At 42.4% G+C, this 27,711-nt stretch overlaps 1 protein-coding gene across 3 annotated transcripts in view; it reads left to right on the plus strand.

Annotated features, from left to right (window-relative positions):
• The window catches only part of LOC139424524 (cytosolic purine 5'-nucleotidase-like), a 32,974-nt gene extending 6,416 nt beyond the window's left edge, over positions 1 to 26,558 (plus strand). For 2 of the 3 annotated variants that reach the window (XM_071176450.1, XM_071176451.1), the window contains 16 exons: positions 8,786 to 8,859; positions 13,580 to 13,697; positions 14,024 to 14,119; positions 14,278 to 14,369; positions 14,583 to 14,640; positions 15,337 to 15,430; positions 15,698 to 15,751; positions 15,951 to 16,034; positions 16,421 to 16,462; positions 16,588 to 16,695; positions 18,330 to 18,396; positions 18,680 to 18,850; positions 20,893 to 20,944; positions 21,335 to 21,395; positions 21,743 to 21,919; positions 22,501 to 26,558. In XM_071176450.1, the coding sequence (XP_071032551.1) occupies positions 8,786 to 8,859; positions 13,580 to 13,697; positions 14,024 to 14,119; positions 14,278 to 14,369; positions 14,583 to 14,640; positions 15,337 to 15,430; positions 15,698 to 15,751; positions 15,951 to 16,034; positions 16,421 to 16,462; positions 16,588 to 16,695; positions 18,330 to 18,396; positions 18,680 to 18,850; positions 20,893 to 20,944; positions 21,335 to 21,395; positions 21,743 to 21,919; positions 22,501 to 22,737 (1,585 nt within the window). In that variant the 3' untranslated portion in view covers positions 22,738 to 26,558. The remainder of the gene's footprint in view (positions 1 to 8,785; positions 8,860 to 13,579; positions 13,698 to 14,023; positions 14,120 to 14,277; positions 14,370 to 14,582; positions 14,641 to 15,336; positions 15,431 to 15,697; positions 15,752 to 15,950; positions 16,035 to 16,420; positions 16,463 to 16,587; positions 16,696 to 18,329; positions 18,397 to 18,679; positions 18,851 to 20,892; positions 20,945 to 21,334; positions 21,396 to 21,742; positions 21,920 to 22,500) is intronic. The other variant, XR_011635951.1, reaches the window with a different exon arrangement.
• The last annotated feature ends 1,153 nt before the right edge of the window (positions 26,559 to 27,711 follow it).

A 27,711-nucleotide genomic window follows, 5' to 3' on the forward strand; every position in this document is an offset into this window, starting at 1 on the left:
TCTCACAGAGAAGAGTCTGTTAGACCTAATTAGATAAACTCTTTCACGATAGGTTCAATGTACTGTTTCCAAAAGATAAGGCTACTGGTGGTACACAAATCTGCCTGATTGTCACACGCTGTGGTCTGCCTAAGCTAGGGATTCACTGTTAGAGATAGACTACATAGAAATAGAATCACTGTGCTCTTGAGGGGATTTACCCGTTCTAGTAAATCTATTTCTACGTCGCCTGCACCTAAAAGTGAATCCCTCAGTCAGACCCCAGTGGCGACAACCAGACAATCTGGTAATGGTAGGCTAGTACGGGAGGCCGGCCCACACATTCAGTCTATTTGAGGCCCAGTCATCAGGTCAAAGTGGGCTGTCCCCCACCGTCACGCTTTGTCAATAGTAGGGAGAAGAGTACTCGCACACTTGGGCAACATTTATGACTCCCATTCACGTTCACCTCAGTGCTAATAGCCCCAGAACACCTTGGTCTATTTGCAGAAGGAGGGCCTGAACTGTACACCTAGAGTTTGACCGTTTAACCTGTTCATAGGGGGACTGTATAACAAGGAGAACTCTACCCATTACTTCAAGACTCCGCTTTGTACTCAATGCTGAGAATACAGTAGGTCCTTCTTAGGCCTACTCACATTCCAGACGATTGTTATCAGTTAGCCTAGAGAGACCTCGGCTGTAAGCTACAGCTTAGTGTCAGTAGTAGGTCTACCTCACATCCAGTGCACTGACATTGTAATCGTATCATCCATATTAGGTAATTGGCTATTTCTGATTAAATTCTTCTGAGTTAAAGCAGTGAATGGTGTTACGTTCTCCTTATTCCTGATAGAAAGCATAGCCCCTATTCACAAACTGTCTCAGAGTTAGGAGTGCAGATCTAGGATCAGGTCCCTCCGGTCCATACAATCACATTCATTATCACCTAAAAGGCTAAACTGATCCTAGTACACTATGACTCTTTGCGAATACAGGCTTGAGCCTTAGTACTGTACAGTAGCCTAGCTCCAGTGGCTTAGGGCCTGGGAGGCACTGAGATTGTTGCTGTTTCCACCTGATGGATTGTTCTGGATGTCTTTGAGGGCTAGAGCAAACAACTCCCTCCAACCAACAACACTAGTGACAAACGGGCACCACAAACAACAACAACAATAACAGAGAACGATGCAGAATGGCAACAATACATTTTGCAACACGTCAGAAATTGAATGGCAAGGAAGCAAAGAGAGTGGGCTCTTTTTGTTTCTGGGCTGGAGTTGGAATAGCATTATGTAAGCGGGCTAGGCCAGAGCGCAAGCTACACTTTTACACTTTTAGTCACGACACAGAATGCATCGTATGTCTGCCGCCGGGCTTAACTCGCAGTGGAAGCTGGTTCAGTATGGAGCTGCAGCAAGGTAATGACAAAATATTGGATCATTTCTGAATGTATTATGGTCTATTTCCGAGGTCCGTGACGATAGCAGTATCATAATAGCAAATTCCCATATTAACATACTATATACTACGTACTTAATGAGTGTATATACTACATACTATTAGTTAATTTGAGTATACTGTAAAATAACTGTATCCTTTCAGTTGAGTGTACTAGTGCTTTGCCTGTCTACCGGAAGTTGATGCTGTTGCTATGCAACCTCTTGCTAGCTTGTTAGCATAACAAATGACTAGCTAGACCTTTTACGATTTCGGGTGTGTTCATAATTTCATTCTGGAGCGTTTGTAAATTCAGAGCGTTTCGCTCTTGGAGCGTTCAGAGCGCACACACTGGACTCTCTGGTCGAGGAGTAGGGTTGATCTGAGCGTTCTGACCTCACAACGGCAGTCAAGCACCCAAGCTAACTGGCTAACGTTGGCTAGCTTGTTAGCTACTTCCAGACACAAATGAGGTGTAATTTTACTCTAGGGTGACCAGACGTCCCCGTTCACCGGGGACAGTCCCCATTTTTGGTTGCCTGTCCTCGGCTGGAGCTGTCCCCGGAAATGTCCCCGTTATTTAACTGTGCGTTAAAAACAGACCGCAAAGTGAAATATTTTACTTGGCAAGAAAGACAGAGCCTACGGGTTAATGTCTCAATCGCATTGTGCTTGTTTAGGCCAACAGGGGGGGGGGGGGGGGGGGGGCTGCTCGCTATAGCAGCTTCATTCACTCTTCTTTTTCTACTAACTACTTGCTCGCGATAGTTTTAGAGAGAACTGCTGTGGAAAACTCGGCCAGAAGCTAGCAAGTATCAAGTGAATCCACAACATCCCCACAAACGTATTTTCAAGCCAGGTAAGTTACACTCGTTTGAGATACTAGCTAGTGATGTTATGTCACAATTTATTATATAGATAGATGATCTGCTCTATAAGGTTTTAAATAGGTTATGCTAGCTTACGTTAGCTATGTAGACTAAGTTAGCTAGCTACTGTTATGGTAGCTAGGTTAAAAAACGTTCACATGTAAACATGCAGTGGATGGGCTATTTTGAAAATATGATTGTATTAAATGAATGCACAATTTATTCGGATAATATTTTTGTAGATTACAATTTTAGTGGTTTGGCATTATAATAAGTAGTGTGAAAATGTATTTAGAAATGTTCATGGATAGCATTAGCAGTGGGGAGGAAGGAGAGGAGGAAGACTGCATAGGAAAGAAGAGTGAAGGAGACAGAGGAGGAAAGGTGAAGATGTGGTTACAGAGCCTGCCAATTTATTATTCCAAACAATATTTTAGAGAAAATACAAAACATGAGGCAAGCAATGGGAATCTGTTAACCAAAGTATTTTATCTAATAGTGTACTATTTATTCATACAGATTGGAGAGGAAGGAGAAGGAAAAATGAAGGGAGTAAAAAGAGTGAAGCAAGGAGTGTGTAGAAGAGTGAGGTGGAAAGGAAGATGAGTGAAGAAAAGAGGAGGAAGATTGGAGGAGAATGACAAAGTTAAGAGAGTAATTAAGAGTGGCACAAGGAGAGTGTAGAAGAGCAGACAGAGGAGATACAATGACTCTTTCCAAGAAACGAAAATGCACTCTTTATGATAAACATGATGAGAGAATTTCCATTTACTACGCTCAGGTCAAGACGATAGAATGGTTCACTGCATCCTCTCTTTCAATTGGCAGCCGGAGAAGAATGGCAGTGGTAGAACATCAGCAGACAAAAAAGCATAAAGCCTCTCTGATTGGCCGTGTTGGTTTGCCCTCTGTCACCACATTCTTCAAGAAGTTAGAACCTTCCCAAGAATAATATGGTTTAGCTGTGCAGGAGGGTGTCTTTGCATACCACACTATGCGACACAATCATAGTTACAGATCTATGGAATGCACAGCACAACTCACACGGAAGCTTTATGAGCCAAAGTTTACATATGCTAGGACAAAATGTGACGCCATAGTGAGTAGCGTGTTAGCACCATGGGCAACTACTTTGGTAACACAGGACCTAGACCAGGTTGAATTTGTGTCGCTGTCCATTGATGCCTCCAATCATAGACATGTAAAGCTGCTGCCAATAGTAGTCAGATATTGTAAGATATATGGTGGCAACACATCTGTGGAAACATGGTTGATTTTGTTGAATTGAATGGAGAAACAGCAGAGGAGATTGCAACTGAGGTCCTGGTGATCATCCAAAAATGTAACCTGGAAAACATTCTCTGACGAATAGGCTGGGGAGGGTCAATGTCCATACCAAAGTTAAAAATGCTCTGCAGCGGGAGGTGATTGGCTTAGGTTTTCCTGCCCACATCATTCATAACACGGCCAGGACAGCTTTGGATATGATGTTGAGTATCTGCTCACAAAGATATTTGAATATGTTCATATTTTCACCGTCAGAGTAGAAAGACTGAAGGGCTTTTGTGAGTTTGTTGGCCAGAAGTACCATAACATTTTAGGACACAGCTATGTTCGCTGGATGTCCATGCTCCCTGCTCTAGAAAGAGTGCTGAAAATGTGCCATTGAAATCCTTTTTTATTTATTTCTGAAGACAAATGCCCTGTTGTCCTACGAACAATGTTCGAAGATCCACTGACTGAACTTTGTCCATGGAAACTTGACCGTATTCAGTGACACGATCAAGATGCTTGGAGGCCAGGACCACTGTGCTGTGGAGTCCGCTGCAATTCTGAGAAACGTTGAGGCAAAATTGACTTGTTGTTGGACTTCTGAGAGAGCTAGAGGAAAATGGAGCCATGTTTAAAGAGATCTTTCTCAAAACATCCCAATCATTCTTCACTATGGCTGTGAACTACTTGCAAGCATGGGGAAAGCACACAGATGATCTAAAAGATTTACATGGTCTCCTTTAAAAAAAAGCAACCTCTGCGTGAAGAGATCCAGAAGGCAACAGGCACACTGCAGGAAAAATGCCCCAATGTGACCATCAATGAGGATGCATTGTGTGACGAGGTTACTGGCCTGCAAGAGTTCCTAAAGGGGGGAATCGCTTGAAGAATGGAAAACATCGGAGACACCGCTCAGTCAGAGATGGAGCACGGTGGTTACCCACTTCAAAGAGAATGCCATCCCACACACTAACCTCGCTAGATTAGCGTCTGTTGTCGTGTGCTTACCTGGAGGTAATGCACCAGTCGAGAGAGTGTTCTCCCAAATGAATGATCTATGGACAGCAGCAAGAAATAGGTTCACTGTTCCTACCATCAAGGCCACGCTTATTGTGAAGACCAACTTTAACCTCCCCTGCCAGGAGTTCATGAAGAAGCTGGCCAAACACACAGCAATCCTGAATAAGATACATTCTTCTGAGAAATATACAGATTAGGTTGGTATAAGTATATTATGTAGTTACCAATCTCATCAGCATCTTATTTCTTTATGTTAAGTATTTCACACATACTATTGTCTTTTTTTTTCAATTTTGCTCTTATTCTAGCAGGACCACTGAATGGCTGTTCAGATCGGTTCTGTCTTGTCTGTAGTGTTTCTGTAATATAGTAATATAGTTGTTTTCTCTGTCACAGTGTGCCACTATGTGCCTGTTAGACTAAATACCGGAATTGTACCTCTTTTTTTATTTAATAGATAATAACATTGGATATTTTAATTATTTATTGACCGCCGAACTGGAAATGTCCCCGGTTTTCATTTCAGAAATCTGGTCACCTTATTTTACTCGCCCTAGCAGAGCTGGTTATCCAGAGCGTTGGTGACTAACTGTGCTGCTGGCAACACTTTTTCTTTAGCCAACGTTTGACACCGGCCATATTCAATGGGTGTTGAGCGTTCATAAATTCATCAGTTATTCTGCGCTCTGGCACACTCGGACTAGAGTGCTCTGAAATTGGAGAAGATAGCCAGTGTGAATTTACAACGCGCCCTCTGATGAGACGAGAGTGCTCTGAAATCGGAGTAGATAGACAGAATTAGCAATGCCTGTTGAGAATGCACAATGACTAAACCACATAGCTAAGAATGAAGTGAATAATCATGTCAATAAACATTGGGTAGTTAGTATATTAACTATATGCTATATAACTAACTGGCAAATTTCGATATGTTAGTAGCCAACTAACTTTAGGACGGTAGCTAGCTTGCATACTGCTGTGATGATATGCTATGCGGTTCGTAAGGTTAGCTAACTGTCAGCCAACATAACGTGTAATGTAACTTATTTTAAAAGTCATTACTTTATTACATTGCTCAACATTTTCTTAACATTTGTCTTAATTAGTGAAAGCAATGACTTTGTATCCTTTCTCGCTGTACTTTAGCTGCATATTTTCCACCATTTTCTTTTTCAAATCTGAAAATGTTGTGAAGCCACGCCCATTTTGCATTATGGGCCCTAAAATAACGGAAATAGTGTCCACTGCTTGTATACTTCGTATTTTGGCGATTTTTAGTATGACTTCCGGAACTTTTGGCATACTAACTATATCCATACAATGACCAGTAAGCATACTACATACTACATAAGTCACAAATAGTACATTAGTGTGGTTAGTATGAGTATTCGATCATAGTGAATAGGTTTTCCATGGTAAAAATAAAAACACAAAGAAGATCATTCTTTGCTCCTTTTAAAAACCTGCTGTATTTAAAATATTGTGTTCTATAGCTTGGAAAATATATAAATGTGACTTGATGACAACATGATGTCTGTTACCAACAATAGGACTTTTTTTTGTAAAGAAGGTAAATCTGTTTATTTATTTATTTTGCCACAATACTAATGAGTATTGCGATACTGGTATCGTCCCGGACCTACTATTTCCCTGAGTAGGAAAAGGGTAGTGTTAGGGTGTTGTGGAAATGAGGATTGTGTCATAGATGTTGATTGACTGTTTCGGAGCAAAGAAAAACCAGTTTGTGGAATTTCTGTCAACATGTTTTCAATCTCATTAACAGATATGTAGTAGTTGAACTGGATTTACTAGTTGTATGAAATATAAAACAAATGGCTAGATTAATTATGTTGATTTGTGCGTGAAAACATCTGGAGACCTTTTTTGAATACCAACATATTTATAAAGAAATTGCAAAATTCTATGTGTAGCTTAATCTTTTTTATACAAGTTACTTTGCAGTATAAGTTGTTTTGTGGTAGCTGCCTGGCCTGCCACTGGAGCTGCCTGTCCTGCCACTGGAGCTGCCTGGCCTGGCCTGCCACTGGAGATGGCTGGATCAGAAAGTGTCAGGCAGGATATGCCAACAATGCCGACCACTCCGGCCATGCAGACCCCCCTGCCGTGCCTTCAGATTTAACACCGGGAACAGTTGAGCTAGTTGAGGTGCCACCGTAAACATGCTGTCTATGCAGAATGGAGTGTCATGTTCATTAGGTACCAAACAGACTGAAACAGGGATGGATCGTGTCCAATAAGAAACGCTAATTTTTGTTGTCCATTGCTAAATGTTTTGCTATAGTGTGCACTTGTGAACCTACCCTGTAGGAAGCAATGCACTGTCTAAGGGCTAATAATGCATTTTAAAAGATTAAAAAGCTCAGACAGCGAGTCTACCTGTCTAATACTCAAATTCCTATGTTTTTAAGACATGTGGGAACGTGCCTTGTAAGGCTAGAGAAAATAGGAGCTTACTGACTTCATTGTCTGTGCCAGATTGTTTCTAATATCTGTTTAGAGGCCATGCATATCAATTGTAGATGTTTGTTAGGCTATATTTCAAAACGAGAACCACGTTAGCCATCACTGGATGGCTAACATATATGATTTAATCCCCAAAATACCTCTGCTCATTCTTCTTCTGTGAGAGGCAATTTATCCTAATGTTCTCCTTGCACACACAGAGGTAGAACTCTCTTGTACAGTGGGGCAAAAAAGTATTTAGTCAGCCACCAAGTTCTCCCACTTAAAAAGATGAGAGAGTGTAGGATTTTTAATGAATTTATTTTCAAATGTAAGGTGGAAAATAAGTATTTGGTCAATAACAAAAGTTTCTCAATACTTTGTTATATACCCTTTGTTGGCAATGACAGAGGTCAAATGTTTTCTGTCTTCACAAGGTTTTCACACACTGTTGCTGGTATTTTGGCCCATTCCTCCATGCAGATCTCTAGAGCAGTGATGTTTTGGGGCTGTTGCTGGACAACACGGACTTTCAACTCCCTCCAAAGATTTTCTATGGGGTTGATATCTGGACACTGGCTAGGCCACTCCAGGACCTTGAAATGCTTCTTACGAAGCCACTCCTTCGTTGCCCGGGCGGTGTGTTTGGGATCATGCTGAAAGACCCAACCACGTTTCATCTTCAATGCCCTTGCTGATTTGAGTTTTCACTCAAAATCTCACGATACATGGCCCCATTCATTCTTTCCTTTACACGGATCAGTCGTCCTGGTCCCTTTGCAGAATAACAGCCCCAAAGCATGATGTTTCCACCCCCATGCGTCACAGTAGGTATGGTGTTCTTTGGATGTAACTCGGCATTCTTTGTCCTCCAAACACGACGAGTAGAGTTTTTACCAAAAAGTTATATTTTGGTTTCATCTGACCATATAACATTCTCCCAATCTTCTTCTGGATCATCCAAATGCTCTCTAGCAAACTTCAGATGGGCCTGGACATGTACTGGCTTAAGCAGGGGGACACGTCTGGCACTGCAGGATTTGAGTCCCTGGCAGTGCCAGCTCTCTGCAGGTCATTCACTGGGTCCCCCCGTGTGGTTCTGGGATTTTTGCTCACCGTTCTTGTGATTATTTTGACCCCACGGGGTGAGATCTTGCGTGGAGCCCCAGATCGAGGAAGATTATCAGTGGTCTTGTATGTCTTCCATTTCCTGATAATTGCTCCCACAGTTGATTTCTTCAAACTAAGCTGCTTACCTATTGCAGATTCAGTCTTCCCAGCCTGGTGCAGGTCTACAATTTTGTTTCTGGTGTCCTTTGACAGCTCTTTGGTCTTGGCCATAGTGGAGTTTGGAGTGTGACTGTTTGAGGTTGTGGACAGGTGTCTTTTATACTGATAACAAGTTCAAACAGGTGCCATTAATGTGGAGTGGAGGACAGAGGAGCCTCTTAAAGAAGGTCTGTGAGAGCCAGAAATATTGCTTGTTTGTAGGTGACCAAATACTTATTTTCCACCATAATTTGCTAATAAATTCATAAAAAATCCTACAATGTGATTTTCTGGATTTTTTTTCCCATTTTGTCTGTCATAGTTGAAGTGTACCTATGATGAAAATTACAGGCCTCATCTTTTTAAGTGGGAGAACTTGCACAATTGGTGGCTGACTAAATACAGTGGGGCAAAAAAGTATGTCTCTCAAAATCACACTTCTGATTCTATCTTTCTGTTTCCTCCCTTTTTAGAGTTTTTGTAAACAGAAGCTTGGCCATGGAGAAGATTAAATGTTTTGGCTTCGATATGGATTACACTCTAGCCGGTAAGTGCACTACAGTCGATGCCCTGGCCATTAACACTTCTTTACAGTGTGTGTGTGTGGGTGCACTCAGCCCACCGTCACTACTTTACAATGTAGGCTCAACTCTAGTTTGGTTGGCATAGCAACTAGTCGTCGGCCATATTGATTTCTCTTTCAGTGTTTGTTGACAAAGTACACCGGGTCAGAACAGGGGCTCACATGTCATTCGATAAGCCCAGACCAGACTCACTGGGGACTAGGGGTGGTGGGTAGAAGGGCAGGGGAGGTGTAGGTTTCTTGGGGTACAGCGATGATGGAAAAAGGTGATGAGTTCTTCAGAAGGATACTGTAACGGAGGAAAATGCGTTAACTGAATCTGTAATCTGATTTAGATGTCAGTTTATGTATTGTTTTTAGTCTCTTCTGTCATTGGAATATGCAAACAACAAAACTCTTTGACCTCAAGTGAATGGCTAAGACTATCCTCACTTTCTAAATATTAACACTAGTACAGTTTCTCTGTATTTCAGTAAGTAATAGTAAAAAAAATATATTTTTTAAAGTAGCACTAATTCTCTAATAGTTTTCTAAGTGACAATAGGTTGTCTGTAACCTGACTGTCAACCACATGAATGCTAAAGTCAGTTAGGGGACATCACTTGACACAATGTCTAAATGATGGCGTTGACATGAGTCCGTGCCCGATTGTAACCGCAAGACGCACCAGAACCCTAGATGAGGTTCTCCCCAGTGACCGGCAGGAGGCTGAGGTGTCGCTGTGTCGTGCTCGGTCGCAACTCGAGCATTTAGTGAAGCCATACGATAGCCCTGGCATCTTGTAAACATCATCACTTGGTTATGGGCCGTCCCATATAAAGAGGCTACATGTCAACAGTTGAGCGTCTGTAAAATCTGCCCTCAGATGATGGAAATGGGATATGGGCCATGTGTTTGCGGGTACAAGCGATCCCCTTTCCCTAGGGATGACCCCCTCCTCAAAGTCACACACACACACACACACACACACACACACACACACTGTATTTATAGATGAATTACCAACCCTCCACTTAGCTGAGTCACTGAAGCACGTTTAGCTAGCTAGATAGTGTCTTGACCAATGGTGATAGGACTTGACGCCTGAGGAGTCAGACCCCTCACTGGGACGACTTCTCACGGCAGCAGGTAGGCTATACATTGGTTTCTGTTTCTAGTGAGGATTTAAACAGGGGGCTGTTAGGAATTGTCCACAATTGTTTTCATACAGCATGGTTAAATGTGCAAGAAATCCTCTGACTGTAAATAGACCATAACCAGACGGTGTTCCTGTATGTTCGTATTAGGACCGTGATCTCTGGTCAGTGTTGAACCATGTTCCTCTATGATATAGGCCTTCTGTCAATAGCTTTGTGTCACACAGAGGAGATCAAATGTCCTCCCATCTATCCATGTCACTACGATACCGTATTTCCACATCAAGACCACGATGCCTGATAAAAGCAAAGGGCATTAGTTGAACCATGCCCTTCGATGATAGGTCATCCGTTATTAACTGTGGTTTATATCAAAGGTCGTGAAATCATCCACTGATGACAGCTCTGTCTGGCCTAACACTCCCTGCCCACTTGCCTCTGGCACATTACCGTGGTAACTAGATGCCCCCGGCGACGCTGGCTGACACATCTGTCGCTGTTCTGAAAACACAACATAGAGAGGCTTCACTGTGCTGTAGTTCAAATGACACACACTGTACACACACACACACACACTGTACACACACACTGTACACACACACACTGTTCTGAAAACCACCTAGTGAGAGACTCCACTGTTCTGAGAAGCTCAAATGACACTGGAGCCACACTGTCGACCTGTTAGTTCTATGGGGCACGGGGTTATTTTTCACTGTTCTATTGTAGCATCGTGATTAGCCTGAAAGCCATTCGTTTTGGAATAAGCTAGACTATGCTATGCTAACTCTTAGCCTTTGGTAGAGCGGAGCCCAAGCTACTAACAGTGCTCATGTTAATTTATGTTATTTTGACAAGGTGTTGCTGTCTAATAAAGATATTGCTGTCTGAGTGACAGCGATGTCTGGACCCACCTCCGATACAGCTATATAATTACTTAGGCCTATAATTAGCAACCAGGAAGTTGTACAGAAGACACTTCATATGTCATAAGCTATGGCTACGATCCATATGGCACCCTATTCCCGATTACAGTACACTTCTTTTGACCTGGTGCCATAGGGCTCTGGTCAAAATTAGTGCACTTTATTGGGAATAGGGTGCCATTTGGGATGAAGGCTGTTTATGTATCTGTATATAGCACAGTCTAGTCCAATAGATTTACAGGTCTACAACCATATTCTAGTTAGAGTTAAGTTGTTTACCTGTAGCTGAGGGGTAGAGCTTACATAAATTCTACCCTACTCACTCACTCTCTCACTCTCTCTCTCACACACGATTTGTTTACTCATAGGTGAGGGGTATACGTTACATTTGGGACGAAAGTGACATTGGAAAGTAGTAAATTATAGCTTGGTAACATAAACACACACTAAGCTTGGGGATCCATTAAATCCTCCTCTCCTGATGCAGTCATTGACTGATAATTATACCCCTTAAGGTGTGTGTGTGTGAGTGAGTGACTAGGCTAGAATTTACAGCCCTCCAGGGTCACTTTCGTCCCAAATGTAAGGTATACCCCTCACCTATGAGTAAACAAATCAACTATTTCAACTTAAACATGGTCCCAGACCAGTAAATCTAATGGACTAGACCAGGGATGGGCCACCGGCGGGCCACGGAACAATTTCACCCCCCAAGATTTAGAATAATAGAACACACAAGGTGCAATTTTGAAATGTCAGGGATTTTTATTTATTTTTATAGATTGGTAAATTAGTCTAGCGTTCACCTATTTAAACTTGTAGTAACCATGACCAAATTTAGAGACCGGGGTGGGGCCAGTTATCATGTTAAAAACTGCAAACCTTTCTGTTCGCCCCATGGAAAAATGTGTAGAATTGCAGGAATTGTTTTTAAAAAAGAAGGAAAAAAAAGCATACTTTTTTTTTATTTTCGCTGTCACGAGGGGGGGGGGGGCGCTGAAATGTTTTGCTTGAAAGTTGGGGTGTGGATGTAGGTACGCAGACCCACCCTCATGAGTTCTGTTTGTTTTTTTTGTTTTTTGTGACCCCCACTTCCATCAACGATTCCTATCCCTGGACTAGACTGTGTTATATATATATACAGACATAAATAGGCTGTGCGTGTGTTTCCACGCCTGTGTGTGTTTAAGCTAAAGCTGTCTGAAGGTCACAGCAGTGGACAGTGCAGAGAGAGAGAGAGAACTCTGCTCATCACCGGGCCAACCAAAGAGAGAGCTGATCGGGAAGGTGGCAGAGGGGAAAATACTCTTAAAATAGGTTTCTTTGTAACAGCCACAGAGCTTAGGGAAATGGAGGCAGGGATGAGGAGAGGAAAGGTGGGGGTATTTGAATGGAGGAGTCTGGCCCAGGACTGTGCGACTCTTGGAGGCTGCAGCACTGGGCATGATGCCCACCACTCCTCTGCTTCGCTAGCCAGCCAGGGACACTGGGACACCACAGGGCATTTAAACTCACCAGAGAGGGAGGGAGAGAACACACAATTGGGCGCGCACACACATTACTCCAAGATGGGGATTCACACTCCTTTGTCTGTATCTCTCTCTCTCTCTATATCTGTCACTCTGTCTGTCCGTCTGTGTGTGTGTGTGCACGCGCGCTAACTCAGTAAGACACATTTGCCCAGGCCTATTCCTTCCATGTTTGGGGTCTCAGCGCTAGCTAGCCTATCCCCACATTGTCCTTCCTGCTCCCTCTAAGCATCAGCCAAGTCCTCCCCTCCTGCAGCCTGACTGGACCTAATGTGGAAAAACACCCTTTATATGAATACCATCTGACAGAGCCTTCTTCCAATGTCAGTTAGCATTCTCATCGGCTGATAGGCCCCTCTGGCCCAGGCCTGGACATTGTATCCCTCTCTCCTTTTCCCTTTCACCCATGGCTTGGCTCGCCAGGCCTGGGGGTGTGTTCATTAGGCACCAAACAGACAAAAAGGTGGGGACTAAATGGACCTGCCCAATAAGAAAGGCTTATTATCCTTTTCCGTTGCAAAACCGTGTAAACTGTTTTCTGTCACGTGCCCTAATGAACAGGGCCCTAGAGATGCCTGGTTGTTTGGCGTCTGAATGTCATCGTCTCCACGGGCCTCATTAGTATCAGAGTCCAGAGTTGAGCGATGGATCCTGTTTCTCCACGGATTAGATCCTAGGGTATTCAGGCCCCTGCGCTCGGTGTGTGTGTGCCCGAGCATGTGCACTTTCAGGGGAGAGGGGCTAGGCTATGTTATTACCAACAGTATCCCAGATACCCTGACGGTTAGAGTTATTTTTAAAATACTTGTCTCACGTTGCATCACCATCATGTCACGTTGCGGTAGCTGACATGCTGTTATCTAGTCAAGGTGAATGGGTCCACATTGGCTGGTTGAGGATAAATGGGAGGCTGCTATTTACAAAGTGGTCCGTTCGCAAACAGGCGATTAGATTTCCTCGTACGTCCTTCTCCTAAATGTATGGCTTCAGTGTAATTACGTCCCTGTATAGGCATCGTGGAGTGCTGCTGTGTGACTCTGTAGTCTACACCGGCTTGTGTTAAATGCTAACGTCTGTCTGTGTTCCTATTCTCCAGTGTACAAATCTCCAGAGTATGAGTCCCTGGGCTTTGAGCTAACCGTGGAGCGCCTGGTCCACATCGGTTACCCCCAGGAGCTGCTCAGCTTCGTCTACGACCCCGCCTTCCCCACCAGGTGACCACCAATCACATCGTACCGTTAATGTTGTTGCCATGGTGATATACTGCTATTTATATATTTTTAAACTGGAAAACGCTTCGATGTCAACGGGGCACCAGCTGTACTTTATTACAAGGTACCTATTACCTATCACATCATGGTTGCCATGTTGTTGCCATGGTGAGGACGTTTTAATGCTATTTTTATACCTGGATGTGGGTTTCTAATTTGGTCCTGGTTGTAGCTAGGTAGATTGTCTGATGGGCTTTTAAAGATCATGTATCAACCGTTTCTAGATATTCTAACTGACGGAATGATGTTGTTTCTCTGTATTTCTTCAGAGGCCTGGTGTTTGACACCCTGTATGGGAACCTGTTAAAGGTGGACGCCTACGGCAACATCCTGGTCTGTGTCCACGGCTTCAATTTCCTACGAGGGTAAGTGGTGAACCCAACGCTCTCCTAACCTTCTCGCAGTGTCCTCCCTACGTCCCCTTCTCCCCGGATCATTGAGCGGGTTTTTGAAGGTTAGATCCCGGTCTACCTGCCAAGAAATTCTCCTGACGTTGCATTTTCTTTTTCTCTTCTCTCCCCAGACCTGAAATACGGGAGCTATACCCGAACAAGTTCATCCAGCGTGACGATACTGAACGTTTCTATATCCTCAACACTCTCTTCAACTTGCCAGGTAGAAGGAGGAGAGATTCTGTCCATGCCAGAGCCATTCAATTATTTAAAAATGTGTTTATCTCCATCTAGATTCAACTGTCATTCATAAGAGGGACAAGCCCAGACATGCCCTCCATTTTGTCTGAGCACAGTTTGAGGCAAGGCCATGGAGTTCAACTCAACTTTATTGACACTCGATTGATTTTACAGTACAGTTTCCCTCTCTCTGCAGAGACCTACCTCTTTGCCTGCCTCGTGGACTTCTTCTCAAACTGTGACAGATATGCAAGGTAAGGAATCCCTAGTCACCCTACCCACCTTATTTGTCTTGTGGGTTATATACAAGTAATTCCTGGATATGACATGGCAACATTTGATAAGCCAATTAGACAACATGACAACAGGGTAGGTCCATATCTCCAATAAAAATCCTCCAATACTTTAGCCCTAACCCTGTTAAGCCAGTAGTTGAGTAATAGAACCACCCTTTTATTGTGTCATAAACCAGATACTTTATTAGGATTACTCAGCTCTCTGAATGATTATTGGTCTTCCATACTAATCATTCCACGAATGCATGCAGTAACTTAATTCCATATTTTCAGATTTCATTACTTTTATTATTTAAATTTACCTGTAATGACTAATCATCTGGCATGATGTAATATCATGTCTATCGTCTCGATATAATTATACAATAATTTGTTAGCGATAGTTTTAATGAATTCTTTGTGTGATGATGTGATCTGCAATGGAATGGCTGCATGTCTTCTCCTCTGAAACGAGTTGTTGGTCTTTTAGGGGGAGATTGCTTTCCTGTTTGGCTGGAAACCACCTCAAACAAGGGAAGACTATCCCATTTAAAAGCAAAACAAAACCAAAAAATGTAGTGAAAAATGGCTACTAGCGTTTAAAAGCAAAGCTCTCTGTCTGGCCTTGGCCTGTCCACTGGCTCTGTGTGTCCCTCTCCTCCCCCCTTACCTCAGCTGTGAGACTGGCTTTAAAGATGGCGACCTCTTCATGTCCTTCAAGAGCATGTTCCAGGACATCCGCGACGCCGTCGACTGGGTCCACTTCAAGGTAGCGCGATGAGGAAGTCTATCACAGTGCAATCATTTGTTCACTTCAATTCACTTTACTTCCATTTCAAGGTATTGAAGTGATTATCTTTATCTTGAAGCAATCATTTACTGTTTATCGTCGTGCTAATGGTATGTACCCTGAAAATGATTGACATGGGTTTACGCTGAGTGTCATTATGAAGAAGACATTTTATGTGATGTATAGATGTGTGCTTGTTATTTTTCTACGTATTTCAACCCATTTACCGGTAGTCCTGTCTTCCAGGGCACCCTGAAGGAAAAGACAGTAGAGAACCTTGAAAAGTACGTAGTGAGAGACGTAAGTACACACATTAACATTTTACCAGCCCCTTTAGCGTCTCGACTTGTGTCGTATTCCTGCGGGAACACACTGGCACGACGACTTCAAAACCTGATGAGAAGTTAACATTTACTCTGCGTCTCTGTCTGTATGTCTGTACGAACGCACTGTATATGACAATGGCTTTGTAATATTTAGTGTTCTCTCTCTCATGAAGGCTAAGCTGCCTCTCCTGCTGAGTAGAATGAATGAAGTAGCCAAGGTGTTCCTGGCCACCAACAGTGACTACAAATACACACACGTGAGTACACAGTACTGACCACGCTAAGTGCCCAGGTCCACTGTTTACACACACACACACACACACACACACACACACACACACACACAGACAGACAGAGGAATGGACGCTTCACATGCACAGTAACATACATCCTTCAGAGTCCAAAACAATAGTTATGTCCTCCCTTGTTAAATGTCCATGCAGAACAACATTTAATATGCAAAGCAAACGTACACACAGCTTCACAAAACATGTCCTGGCATACTGTTACGTTTGCATATGAAACTGGGGTGACGTGTTTGCGTACTGAACTGGGGCATATAGCTGCGGTATCTGTCCCAGTCACACAGACATTTTAAATGAGATGACTAATAGACTCGTTATGTTGTTACATTTTCTCACAGAAGATCATGACATACCTGTTTGACTTCCCCCACGGCCCAAAGGTAAGAGAATCATTTCAACATTCATACACGGCGTTCTCCCGTAGACGTGAAATCTTGTTAATTTATGTAGATGCATGTAGTTAACTATAGTCGGTACGCATTGACCAGAATCTGTGTTGTTGCAGCACGGGACATCCCACCGGCCGTGGCAGTCCTACTTTGACCTGATTCTGGTGGACGCCAGGAAGCCTCTGTTCTTTGGAGAGGGAACGGTGCTCAGACAAGTCGACACAGTGAGTAATTACACCATCACACCTCTACACTCACATAGACGGAGAACGGGTTCTGTCAGAACACAGTGCCAAGACTTTTTTGAGTGTGGTAGCCTGGTAGTGTGGTAGCCTGGTAGTGTGGTAGCCTGGTAGTGTGGTAGCCTGATCGGTCACACAATGTGAAGTACAACTTCTAAAGAATTATAATTTGAGCAAGTTGAGGAGACTAATCTGCTCGGAGTAACCCTGGATTGTAAACTGTCATGGTCAAAACATATTGATACAACAGTAGCTAAGAGGAGAAGTCTGTCCATAACAAAGTGCTGCTCTGCATTCTTAACAACACTATCAACAAGGCAGGTCCAACAGGCCCTGGTTTTGACACACCTGGACTACTGTTCAGTCTTCTGGTCAGATGCCACATAAAGGGACTTGGCTTAGAACAGGGCAGCATGACTGGACCTTGGATGTACACAGAGCGCTAACATTAATAATATGCATATCAATCTCTCCTGGCTCAAAGTGGAGCAGAGATTGACTTCATCACTACTTATACTTTGGCATGTAGCTCGGACACCCATGCATACCCCACAAGACATGACACCAGAGGTCTCTTCGCAGTCCAGAACAGACTATGGGAGGCGCACAGTACTACATAGAGCCATGACTACATGGAACTCTATTCCACATCAAGTAACTGATGCAAGCAGTAAAATTAGATTTAAAAACTGATAAATACAGCTTATGGAACTGCAGGGACATAGGCACAGACACATGCATACACACACACATAACATATGCACTATACACACACACACATGGATTTTGTACTGTAGATATGTGGTAGTGGTGGAGTAGGGGCCTGAGGGCACACAGTGTGTTGTGAAATCTGTGAATGTAATGTTTTTAAAATGTTATAAACTGCCTTCATTTTGCTGGACCCCAGGAAGAGTAGCTGCTGCTTTGGCAGGAACTAATGGGGATCTATAATAAACCCCAGGAAGAGTAGCTGCTGCTTTGGCAGGAACTAATGGGGATCTATAATAAACCCCAGGAAGAGTAGCTGCTGCTTTGGCAGGAACTAATGGGGATCTATAATAAACCCCAGGAAGAGTAGCTGCTGCTTTGGCAGGAACTAAATGGGGATCTATAATAAACCCCAGGAAGAGTAGCTGCTGCTTTGGCAGGAACTAATGGGGATCTATAATAAACCCCAGGAAGAGTAGCTGCTGCTTTGGCAGGAACTAAATGGGGATCTATAATAAACCCCAGGAAGAGTAGCTGCTGCTTTGGCAGGAACTAAATGGGGATCTATAATAAACCCCAGGAAGAGTAGCTGCTGCTTTGGCAGGAACTAAATGGGGATCTATAATAAACCCCAGGAAGAGTAGCTGCTGCTTTGGCAGGAACTAAATGGGGATCTATAATAAACCCCAGGAAGAGTAGCTGCTGCTTTGGCAGGAACTAAATGGGGATCTATAATAAACCCCAGGAAGAGTAGCTGCTGCTTTGGCAGGAACTAAATGGGGATCTATAATAAACCCCAGGAAGAGTAGCTGCTGCTTTGGCAGGAACTAATGGGGATCCATAATGAATACATATACTTGACATTGTTTTGCGGTGAGGCTACTGTTCCATGTGTTCTCTGGTGTTAGACGACAGGGCGGCTGAAGATCGGGACCTACACCGGACCCCTGCACCATGGCATCGTCTACTCTGGAGGTAAGATACCTGGGGACATGCACTGACTCACAGCACAAACCGCCAGACAGCACTGCCAACTTCACAAATCATCTAACTAGCAGAGTACTTCTAAACAAGATGGATCCCAGTTGACCTTTATTTAGCCAGCATAGTCTTCTCAACAACGTTCACTGTTCTCCAGGGTCCGGGTTCCCTAAAAACAAAACAATGGTATGAATCGAAAAAAAACGTGGTACAAATCTTTAATCAAACAATAACGTCCAGTAACATCTACATTTCAATATGTCTCTCTCTCGCCCAGGTTCTTCTGACATCGTGTGTGACCTGCTGGGGGCCAAGGGGAAGGACATCGTCTACATCGGAGACCACATCTTCGGGGACATCCTCAAGTCCAAGAAACGCCAGGGCTGGAGGACCTTCCTCGTCATCCCCGAGCTGGCCCAGGAGTTGCATGTCTGGACTGACAAGAGCTGTGAGTCTCACACGCACGCGGTCTTTCTCTCTCTCACACACACACACACACACAAAAGGACGGGTGGACATTTCCATGCAAGCAGCCAGACAGACGTGTGCAGACACACAGATACTCGTACATAAAAATGGCTGATGGACACACTGGAGAGCACTGGTCCTCTGTAGCTCAGTTGGTAGAGCATGGTGCTTGCAACGCCAGAGTTATGGATTTGGTTCCCGGGACCACCAGTACGTAAAATGTATGCAGCATGACTGCTAAATGGCATGTTCAGAAAGTATTCGTACTCCTTGACTTATACCACATTTTGTTGTTACAGACTGAATTCAACATGGATTCAATATGTTTTTTTCTCACCCATCTACACACAAAGCCCCATAATGACTAAGTGAAAACATTTTTGTGTTTTAATTTCAAATGAAACTCTGAAATATCTCATTTACATAAGTATTCACACCCCTGAGTCAATACATGTTAGAACCATCTTAGGCAGTGATTATAGCTGTGAGTCTTTCTGGGTAAGTTTCTAAGAGCTTTGCACACCTGGGTTGTACAACATTTTCACATTCTTCTTTAAAGAATTCTTTAAGCTCTGTTAAATTGGTTGTTGATCGTTGCTAGACAACCATTTTCAAGTCTTGTCATATATTTTCAAGCCAGTTGAAGTCAGAACTGTAACTTGGCCACTCAGGACCATTCAATGTCATCTTGGTAAGCAACTCCAGTGTATATTTGGTCTTGTGTTTTAGATTATTGTCCTGCTGAAAGGTGAATTTGTCTCCCAGTGTCTGTTGGAATGCAGACTGAACCAGGTTTTCCTCTAGGATTTTGCCTGTGCTTATCTATTTATTCTTATGCTAAAAACACTCCCTAGTCCTTGCTGATGACAAGCATACCCATAACAGGATGCAGCCACCACCATGCTTGAAAATATGAAGAGTGGTACTCAGTGACGTGTTGTGTTGGATTTGCCCCAAATGTAACACTTTGTATTCAGGACGTAAAGTTTATTTTTATTTTTGTGCATATTTTTCAATATTTTTTTCTTCTGTACAGGCTTCCTTCTTTTCACTCTGTCATTTGTTAGTATTGTGGAGTAACTACAAAGCTGTTGATTCATCCTCAGTTTTCTCCTATCACAACCATTCAACTCTAACTGTTTTAAAGTCATGGTGGCCTCACGGTGAAATCCGTGAGGACGCCTGTATCTTTGTGGTGCCTGGGTGTATTGATACACCATCCAACGTGTAATTAATAGTTTCACCATGCTCAAAAGGGATATTCAATGTCTGCTTTTTCATTTTATAGGTGCCATTCTTTGCGAGGCATTGGAAATCCTCCTTGGTCTTTGTGGTTGAATCTGTGGTTGAAATTCACTGCCGACTGAGGGATCTTAACTTATTTAGGCTTGCCATTAGAAAGCGGTGGAGTTCTTATCGACTCAAGACAATTCAGCTTTTCATTTTTTTAAATTAATTTGTAAAAATGTCGTAACATAATTCCACTTTGACATTATGGGAAATTATGTGTAGGCCAGTGACACCAAATCTCAATTTAATCAATTTTAAATTCAGGCTGTAACACAACAAAATGTAGAAAAAGTCAAGGGGTATTAATTAGTCAAGTGATGTATACTATAGCAGTGACACACACACACACACACACACACACACACACACACACACACACACACACACACATTCATGCACAGGCACACATACACAAATATAACTGTGACGTGTCATTGTAGCTGTAAAATGCCCTCGTAAACCTCTCAACGGCCTGTGAGTGACAGCGTGCCAGGGAGAGGGGGAATGAGAAGGGAAGATAAAGAGGGGGAGAGTGAAAAAGCAACAGATGGAACAAGAGTGAGCCAACACCTGTGATTTAAGGGCAGTGGTGTAAAAAAAATACTTTAAAGTACTACTTGCGTTGTTTTTTTGTGGTATCTGTACTTTCTCCACCGCTGATTTTAAGGGAGGAGGGAAATATGTTGTGACTGAGACTGACCCTGGCCTCCTTTTTCCTCTTCTGTCTTACAGCGTTATTTGAGGAATTGCAGGGCCTGGACATTTTCTTGGCAGAGCTCTACAAGTGAGTACTGCACCGTCTACTCCCCTACAACGCCCCTCTGCTCGCTCTCTAGGCTGCCCCTGCACCTGGCGTGTGCGTCAACGACTGTTTGAGTGCGTGCGTTGGTGTGTGTCACCATCGGCTCCGTGTGTGTGTGTGTGTGCGTGTGTGTGTGTGTCTCCTTGGGCCAAAGTCTGCAGGGTTTGCCCCATCGGTCTGATGATAACCGGCTTCACAGTCAGACTTCAGCCCATTTAGAAACAGTCATCTAACTATATAGGCCTGTCTCCTTCCCTCTTGCTCTTTATAATAGTGACTAGCACTGTCTTCTCTCTCTCACGCTCTCTCACTTCCAATCCCCTTCTTCTCTCTATCTCTTTGCCCTCTACCCATTCTCATCCATCTCTCCAGGCATCTGGACAGCAGTAGTAATGAGAGACCTGACATCAGTGCTCTCCAGAGAAGGGTCAAGGTACTGATTCTACACGTTTCCATAGCAACTACAGAAACATTATTAAATATGTCCACATGTGTTCCTGAATAGTTACAGGTTTCAGTTTTGTCTTTCAACCAAATCATTCCCAACTGTGGACTTATATGGTCTTAAAACCCCTAAGTAAATCCTGAAAATACTATGATCCTCCTCCCGTCCCATCGAAAGTTTAGAAATACCGGAACACACGTAACACAAGAGTACAATACCATCCATTTAAAAAATATTTGACAATGGTCATCACGTTCTTCCACCAGAGCTTGAAATATTGTCAGAGCGTCTTTCGGGCTGAGTATCTAAACCCAGTGTTCTTCTCCCCTCCCCAGAAAGTGACCCATGACATGGACATGTGCTACGGCATGATGGGTAGTCTGTTCAGGTCTGGCTCCAGACAGACTCTGTTTGCCTCTCAGGTGATGCGCTATGCTGACCTGTACGCTGCCTCCTTCATCAACCTCCTGTACTATCCCTTCAGCTACCTCTTCAGAGCTGCTCACGTCCTGGTGAGCCACTCTATTGAATTAGTTTGTTGATTCCTGTTAACAGTTTACGGGAAAAAAGGGAGAAATGCAGCATTTGCGGAATAAAATGTTGCAGAGAAAATAGTGTAAGATACAGCCCTTTTCATTTGCTAATTGGAAAACTGTAATTGTTAGAAATTGATGGTTAAAAATATAGATGCACATGAATCAACATTTCTAGCTAATTTAATAAAAAAAAAATACAGTACTTGACTCTTATTAACTTAGACTGAACCGTTACAAAGTCTGGCACCCATCTAGCTGAAACACTGACAGGCAGAGTGACATTTACATTAGAGTTGGTATGTATGAGTAATCTTCTCATTTCAATACAAATGTCTTTACCAAACATATTATCTGAAACATGCACATCACATACACACAGTGATCAATATTCTATATAACAAGTTAAACGCATGGTAATAATATTATTATATTACGTTAGGTGAGCTGAAACTCTCTTTACTAGCTGCTAGCCAACTGGAAGTGCTCTGGTAGTAGCCTCTCTTCTCACCTTCTCTTGCACTGTCTGTTTCTGTCTCTCTCTCTCTCTCCCCTCCCAGATGCCCCACGAGTCAACGGTGGAGCACGCGCACATCGACACGGACACCGAGTCCCCCCTGGCCACGCGCAACCGCCACTGCACTGAGGGCAAGGACCTGGAGTGCTGTAGCAACAAGAACCGCAGCCAGCTGACCCGGTCCATCAGTGAGATCAAACCCCCCAACATGTTCCCCCAGACCCCCCAGGAGATCACCCACTGCCACGATGAAGATGACGATGAGGAGGAGGAAGAGTAGATGGGAGGAGGTGTGATGGCGTGACCCTAACCAGGCGTGATTCCTTCCTAGGAGGAGGAAGAGAGAGAGAGAGGAGTGAAAACCATCTTGATTCCTTTCTGAGGTTTCCCTGAGGAGGTTTTAGAGTATAAATACTTCTAGGAAGATCTAAACTATAATGTACTCTATAGTCCACAGTAAGAGTCAATGTAGGATACATTGGAATGAGGGGGGAGGGGATATGGACATTGTGGTGTATCTATAGGAGATTTATATAGAGAGAAATGAAGTTACTTTTTATACTAGAGATGTATCAGGATATTAAGCTTTTATGAATCAGATCAGACAACTGTATGCTACTACAGCACGTTGCCCCGTGCCCACCCCTTCTCAAGTTTTATGTTTTTAATGATTGTTTTTTTCTATGGATTTTTATGATGAAATGGGAAAAGGTTGACTTGAAGTTGGCCAATTTTTTAAAATATTTTAAAAGTTGATGAAGCTAAAACAGTTTTTACGGCATAGGATGTTGTAGCAGACAAATATACATGAATACACACAAGAAGCAAATATTACGAACACTACTTTTCTCTGTACTGACCTTAGTGTCTGGTCATGGAGAATAATTCCCTGTGTGTGTTTACATAGTCTGCCATAATGCAGGCACCATACCGTAGTTTCAATGTGAAGCACTAAGATGGAATAGCCTTTGCCAAACAGTATGTACAGTACTGTATGTAAACTCTATATACTGTTTTGCTTTTCTCCTTTTGAAATGAAAGTGTTCTAGCCTTGTGGTTCTGGTGTTGACGCGCATCGAGCAGCACGGCAATCCAAAAACATGGTCCAAAAAATGTATTTCTCGCTGGTTGTTATTTTGGTCATTTTTTTTGCAGTATAATTCCTCCCGTCGTGACCCTGCATAACACAGCTGTGTGTGTGTGTGTGTGTGTGTGTGTGTGTCCGGCCTTTGCCAATCAAAAGTCGAGTTTGTGTCGTCCTGAGCGACTGTAACCAAGGCATCCGTAATTGTACTAAAGAACAGTGTGGTGTAAGTTTTGGGTTACACAAAGCACAAGTCTGATTGTGGGTAACTGATTGTCAATATTAGCTCGATATGACATGAAACCTGCTGTCTATTTAAAGTATGGTGCACATAATGTAATCTGTGATTCTGTGTGGCTAATTTCAACTGGCGTTTTGAGATGCGTGAAATGTTGTTTCTAGGCAACTGTGCGTACAGAGTATCGATTATGCTGCCTCTGTACAGATGGGGACTATGGCAACTGTGGACGGTCACATAGGCCTAATGCTATTGAGAGGCTGTGACCCAGTATTACTGTTCTCATACATGATACTGTAAAAAGCATTCATGCAAAATACCATGACTTTTTTTTGTTCTCCTGTAGGATGATATGAGATATCGAAACCTTCAACATTGTTACACTATGTGCAACTAACATGCAGTAGTAGTTTTACCTTTTTACTGAGCTTGGAGTTGTTCGTTAGGTGTTCTCTTGAATATTACATTGTAACAGTTTTTATTTTTCATTGCATAGAACTGACATATTCACCCCTACCTAACCATACCCTCATATTCCACGTGTGATAATATGGTCTGGTGGTTCCTAGTAATTCTTTGCAGTTAACATAGAGAGTACAGTATGTTATAGGAACAGACCTGGGTTCAAATACTATTTGAAAGGTTTCAGCAACTTTAGCCTGCTTGGAGCACCAGGTGGGCAGAGTTTAACATTTGTGAACATTTTTCTGGTTCCATTGCTCCAGGCAAGCTCAGTCAAGCCCCAATAAAGTATATGAAATGATTTTGAATCGTATTTGAACCCAGATCTACAGTAGGCCTTGATATTGAAAAAGGAAATCCAGGTTAGCCTGGGGTGCTGTGATGTGTGACACTGTGTAGGCCTTGAGAATGCACGGGCACCAGACAAGGAACCAACGCTTCGGTGAGAGGGCGTTTGGGTCTGACCGCCCCCAGAGAGGTTAGGGTGGGCCTGGGAAAAGGACAAGGGGTGCCCTCCTGACTGGTGGGAATAGGTTGTAGACTCACCCTAGCAGGCCTATGAAGTGTGGAAGATGAATAAAGGACTACAGTATTCAGGAGTTTTATTGGTCATTTAGGGGTAAGAAACACTGCATGATGCAAAGAAGCACCTGATTTTTATTTTATTTAACTAGGCAGGTCAGTTAAGAACAAATTCTTATTTTCAATGAAGGCCTAGGAACAATGGGTTAATTGCCTTGTTCAGGGGCAGAACGACAGATTTGTACCTTGTCAGCTCGGGGATTCAAATTTACTAGGTTACTAGCCCAACGCTCTAACCACTAGGCTACCCTGCCGTCCCAATATTTCCCACAAGCGTTGCATTTGCTGTCTCCAAACATGTTCAAACCTTTTAATTTCAAAATGGAAATTGCAATCGTTGATTAGGCCCACAATTCCACTGAAACGTTGAGATACTTAAAAAAATGTGACTGGAAAATGTTACCGACTTGGTTAATGTTGAACTTTCCTGTTTAGCAACGGAAATGCTAAACATTTTCAGTTGTGTGTCCTAATGAACATGACCCAGATAGTATGGAGTACGGTTCTTAAAAAAAAAAATTATAGGTTATCTGCAATATCATATGTATGTAAAACATGCGTATCACTTTATTTCTAAGGCATGTAGTTGTGTGGCTAGAGGTTTCGATTGGGCTGATGAAGGGAAGACCAATAGCGGGTCTGTTTGTAACTCGGTGTTTGCCGAGGCAAGTAGTAAAAAGGGGAATGTGGGTTCAACTGGGGATCTTTAAAACAGATTCTCCTCTTACTAAAATTGTTACAGAGGAACTATATAGTGGTTCAATATTTTATTACTCTCTGAAAAAAAAGTATATTTTTAAGTATTGATTTAACTAGAAATACCACAGAAACACCTGAGGCAGCTGTATTCTTCACCTGGTTGGTTAGTCATTTTTTTTGTTGGTCTCATTACTGACGAATTCATAATAAAGCTTGGTCGTTGGGAGGAACATTTGAAGTCCTTTTCTGTCAAAACACTTTACAAGACATGTATTTCTATGCAAAGACGCAGTACAGTGCATTATACGTGTAAAGTAACTTACTAAAAGGCTGGCCAGTGTAAGCAAATAGCTTACGTCAAAGTTTGATAACTGTATGGCTAGAACTAGGTTAGGGCCACAACTGATATGTGGAAGAAAAGAAAACATGTCCGTCTGAGAAAAAGCTCTGGACACACAAGTTCTACAAGGTCATCTGTGTGGTAACAATTGTACACTTAATAATAATAATATTAGCCTTGCAGACCGATATGCTGAAAAATAGGCGATGTTGAAGAGCATGTATTTACCGTGCATCAGACATGGCACCTTACTCAACAACACCTTGTTTTGCTGTTTGTTTTTTCTAACCAGTGTTTTCAGATTCTTAGTTTACAACGTTGTATATAATATATGCATTTCCATTTACATGTTGTTGAAGAAATGTTCCTTAAATTCTTTTTTTTCTTCTTGTTTTTGGCATTTTTCTGGTTTCAGACACTGTTTTTTTTATTATAACGGCTTCAGTGAGTATGTCTGAGCGAGCTAAACATGGCGAACAGGTTAATGCCACGATCCATTTATACAATTTGTCCATTTATACAAAATGTCAACAATTGCAGACCGAGCGTGACAACTATCACGCATTCGCTTATTTTTTTGTTTCGTGCATTTTCTTGGATGTTCCTCAGAGCGTTTTGTTTCCAGAATTATTATATAATGTGTACATTGGGGAAATGACATATGTACAATAAAAGCTAATCTTCCATAATAAGTCACTGGGTGTGTGTACTGTCTGTCTCCTGTTGTTCTTCTTGTTCTTCTTGCAAAACTATAGTTTTACAATTTTGAGTAAAACAAGTATTTGAATGTAAGAATTATACTTGCATATAATTATACAGAAACATTATTGCATACCGAAAGGACTTAATATATCCAGTAATGTGTTAAATTAAATATTCTACAATTAATTGTGAAAAATCTATTTGCTTGCATAGCTTTTTATATCCAATGAACTTCAGGGCACTTAGTCTAGAATTCTCCTCTCCCATCCCTCTGGTGACACAAAAATCAAGCACATGGGGGGGGGGGGGGGGGGGGGGGGGGGGATTACATTTGTCATTTTACCTCCTCCTCACAGTTTAAAAGGGTTGACATTTGGGTGTCCAAAAGGTGACTCAAAACATGATTCAAGAATAGAAGTCCTGTCAAATTTGGAAGATATAAACGCCCCCCCTTTTTTTTTTTTTTTTACAATTCTATTTAACTACCAAATAAAATATATCCAGTAATCCCAAATCCATTTCTCTGAGCGCCAGATCCCCATTCATGTTACACTATGTAATAAGATTTGAAAACATTTCTATTGCATACTGTGAGTACATTGAGACTTACTACAACGCAAACATTGTGTGGTTCCAGTTAACAGATGGACATAGGCTACACAACGGGAAATGTATACTGTATAGTGGAAAAAAGTCATGAATAGGTACACAAATAAATGTACATCTCCTAATGCTTTGATCCAAGGGTTACATGTCCACAAACCGGTCAATGCGTTTGGCAGATCCGTGTACGCTAACATGCAAGGTCAAGGGGTAATATTTGCAGCAGCATCAGCTGCATTTTTTTGACTCAGCAACTTTTGCTTATAATGCAGCAATGCTCTGCAGCAATGGTTTTTAACACAAATCAAGAATAGCAGGTCAATTAAAACATGGAAACATTTTTTTTAAAGACATTTTTATGAGTATTTTTTTTAAAAACAGTTACGTTTTTCCAGATTTAAATACCTTTCAGGAAGATTAAACAAGACAAACCAGCTACTGAAAATGTCATTTTAACAGAAGGGTAAATCATCTTTGCAATAGATCATTCTGTCCTTGAAATTGCCTGCATACAATGTTCTGAACTGCTTCTCTTTAATCTGAG

This window comes from Oncorhynchus clarkii, chromosome 13, assembly GCF_045791955.1.
Source record: "Oncorhynchus clarkii lewisi isolate Uvic-CL-2024 chromosome 13, UVic_Ocla_1.0, whole genome shotgun sequence".
Classification (NCBI taxonomy): Eukaryota; Metazoa; Chordata; class Actinopteri; order Salmoniformes; family Salmonidae; genus Oncorhynchus; species Oncorhynchus clarkii.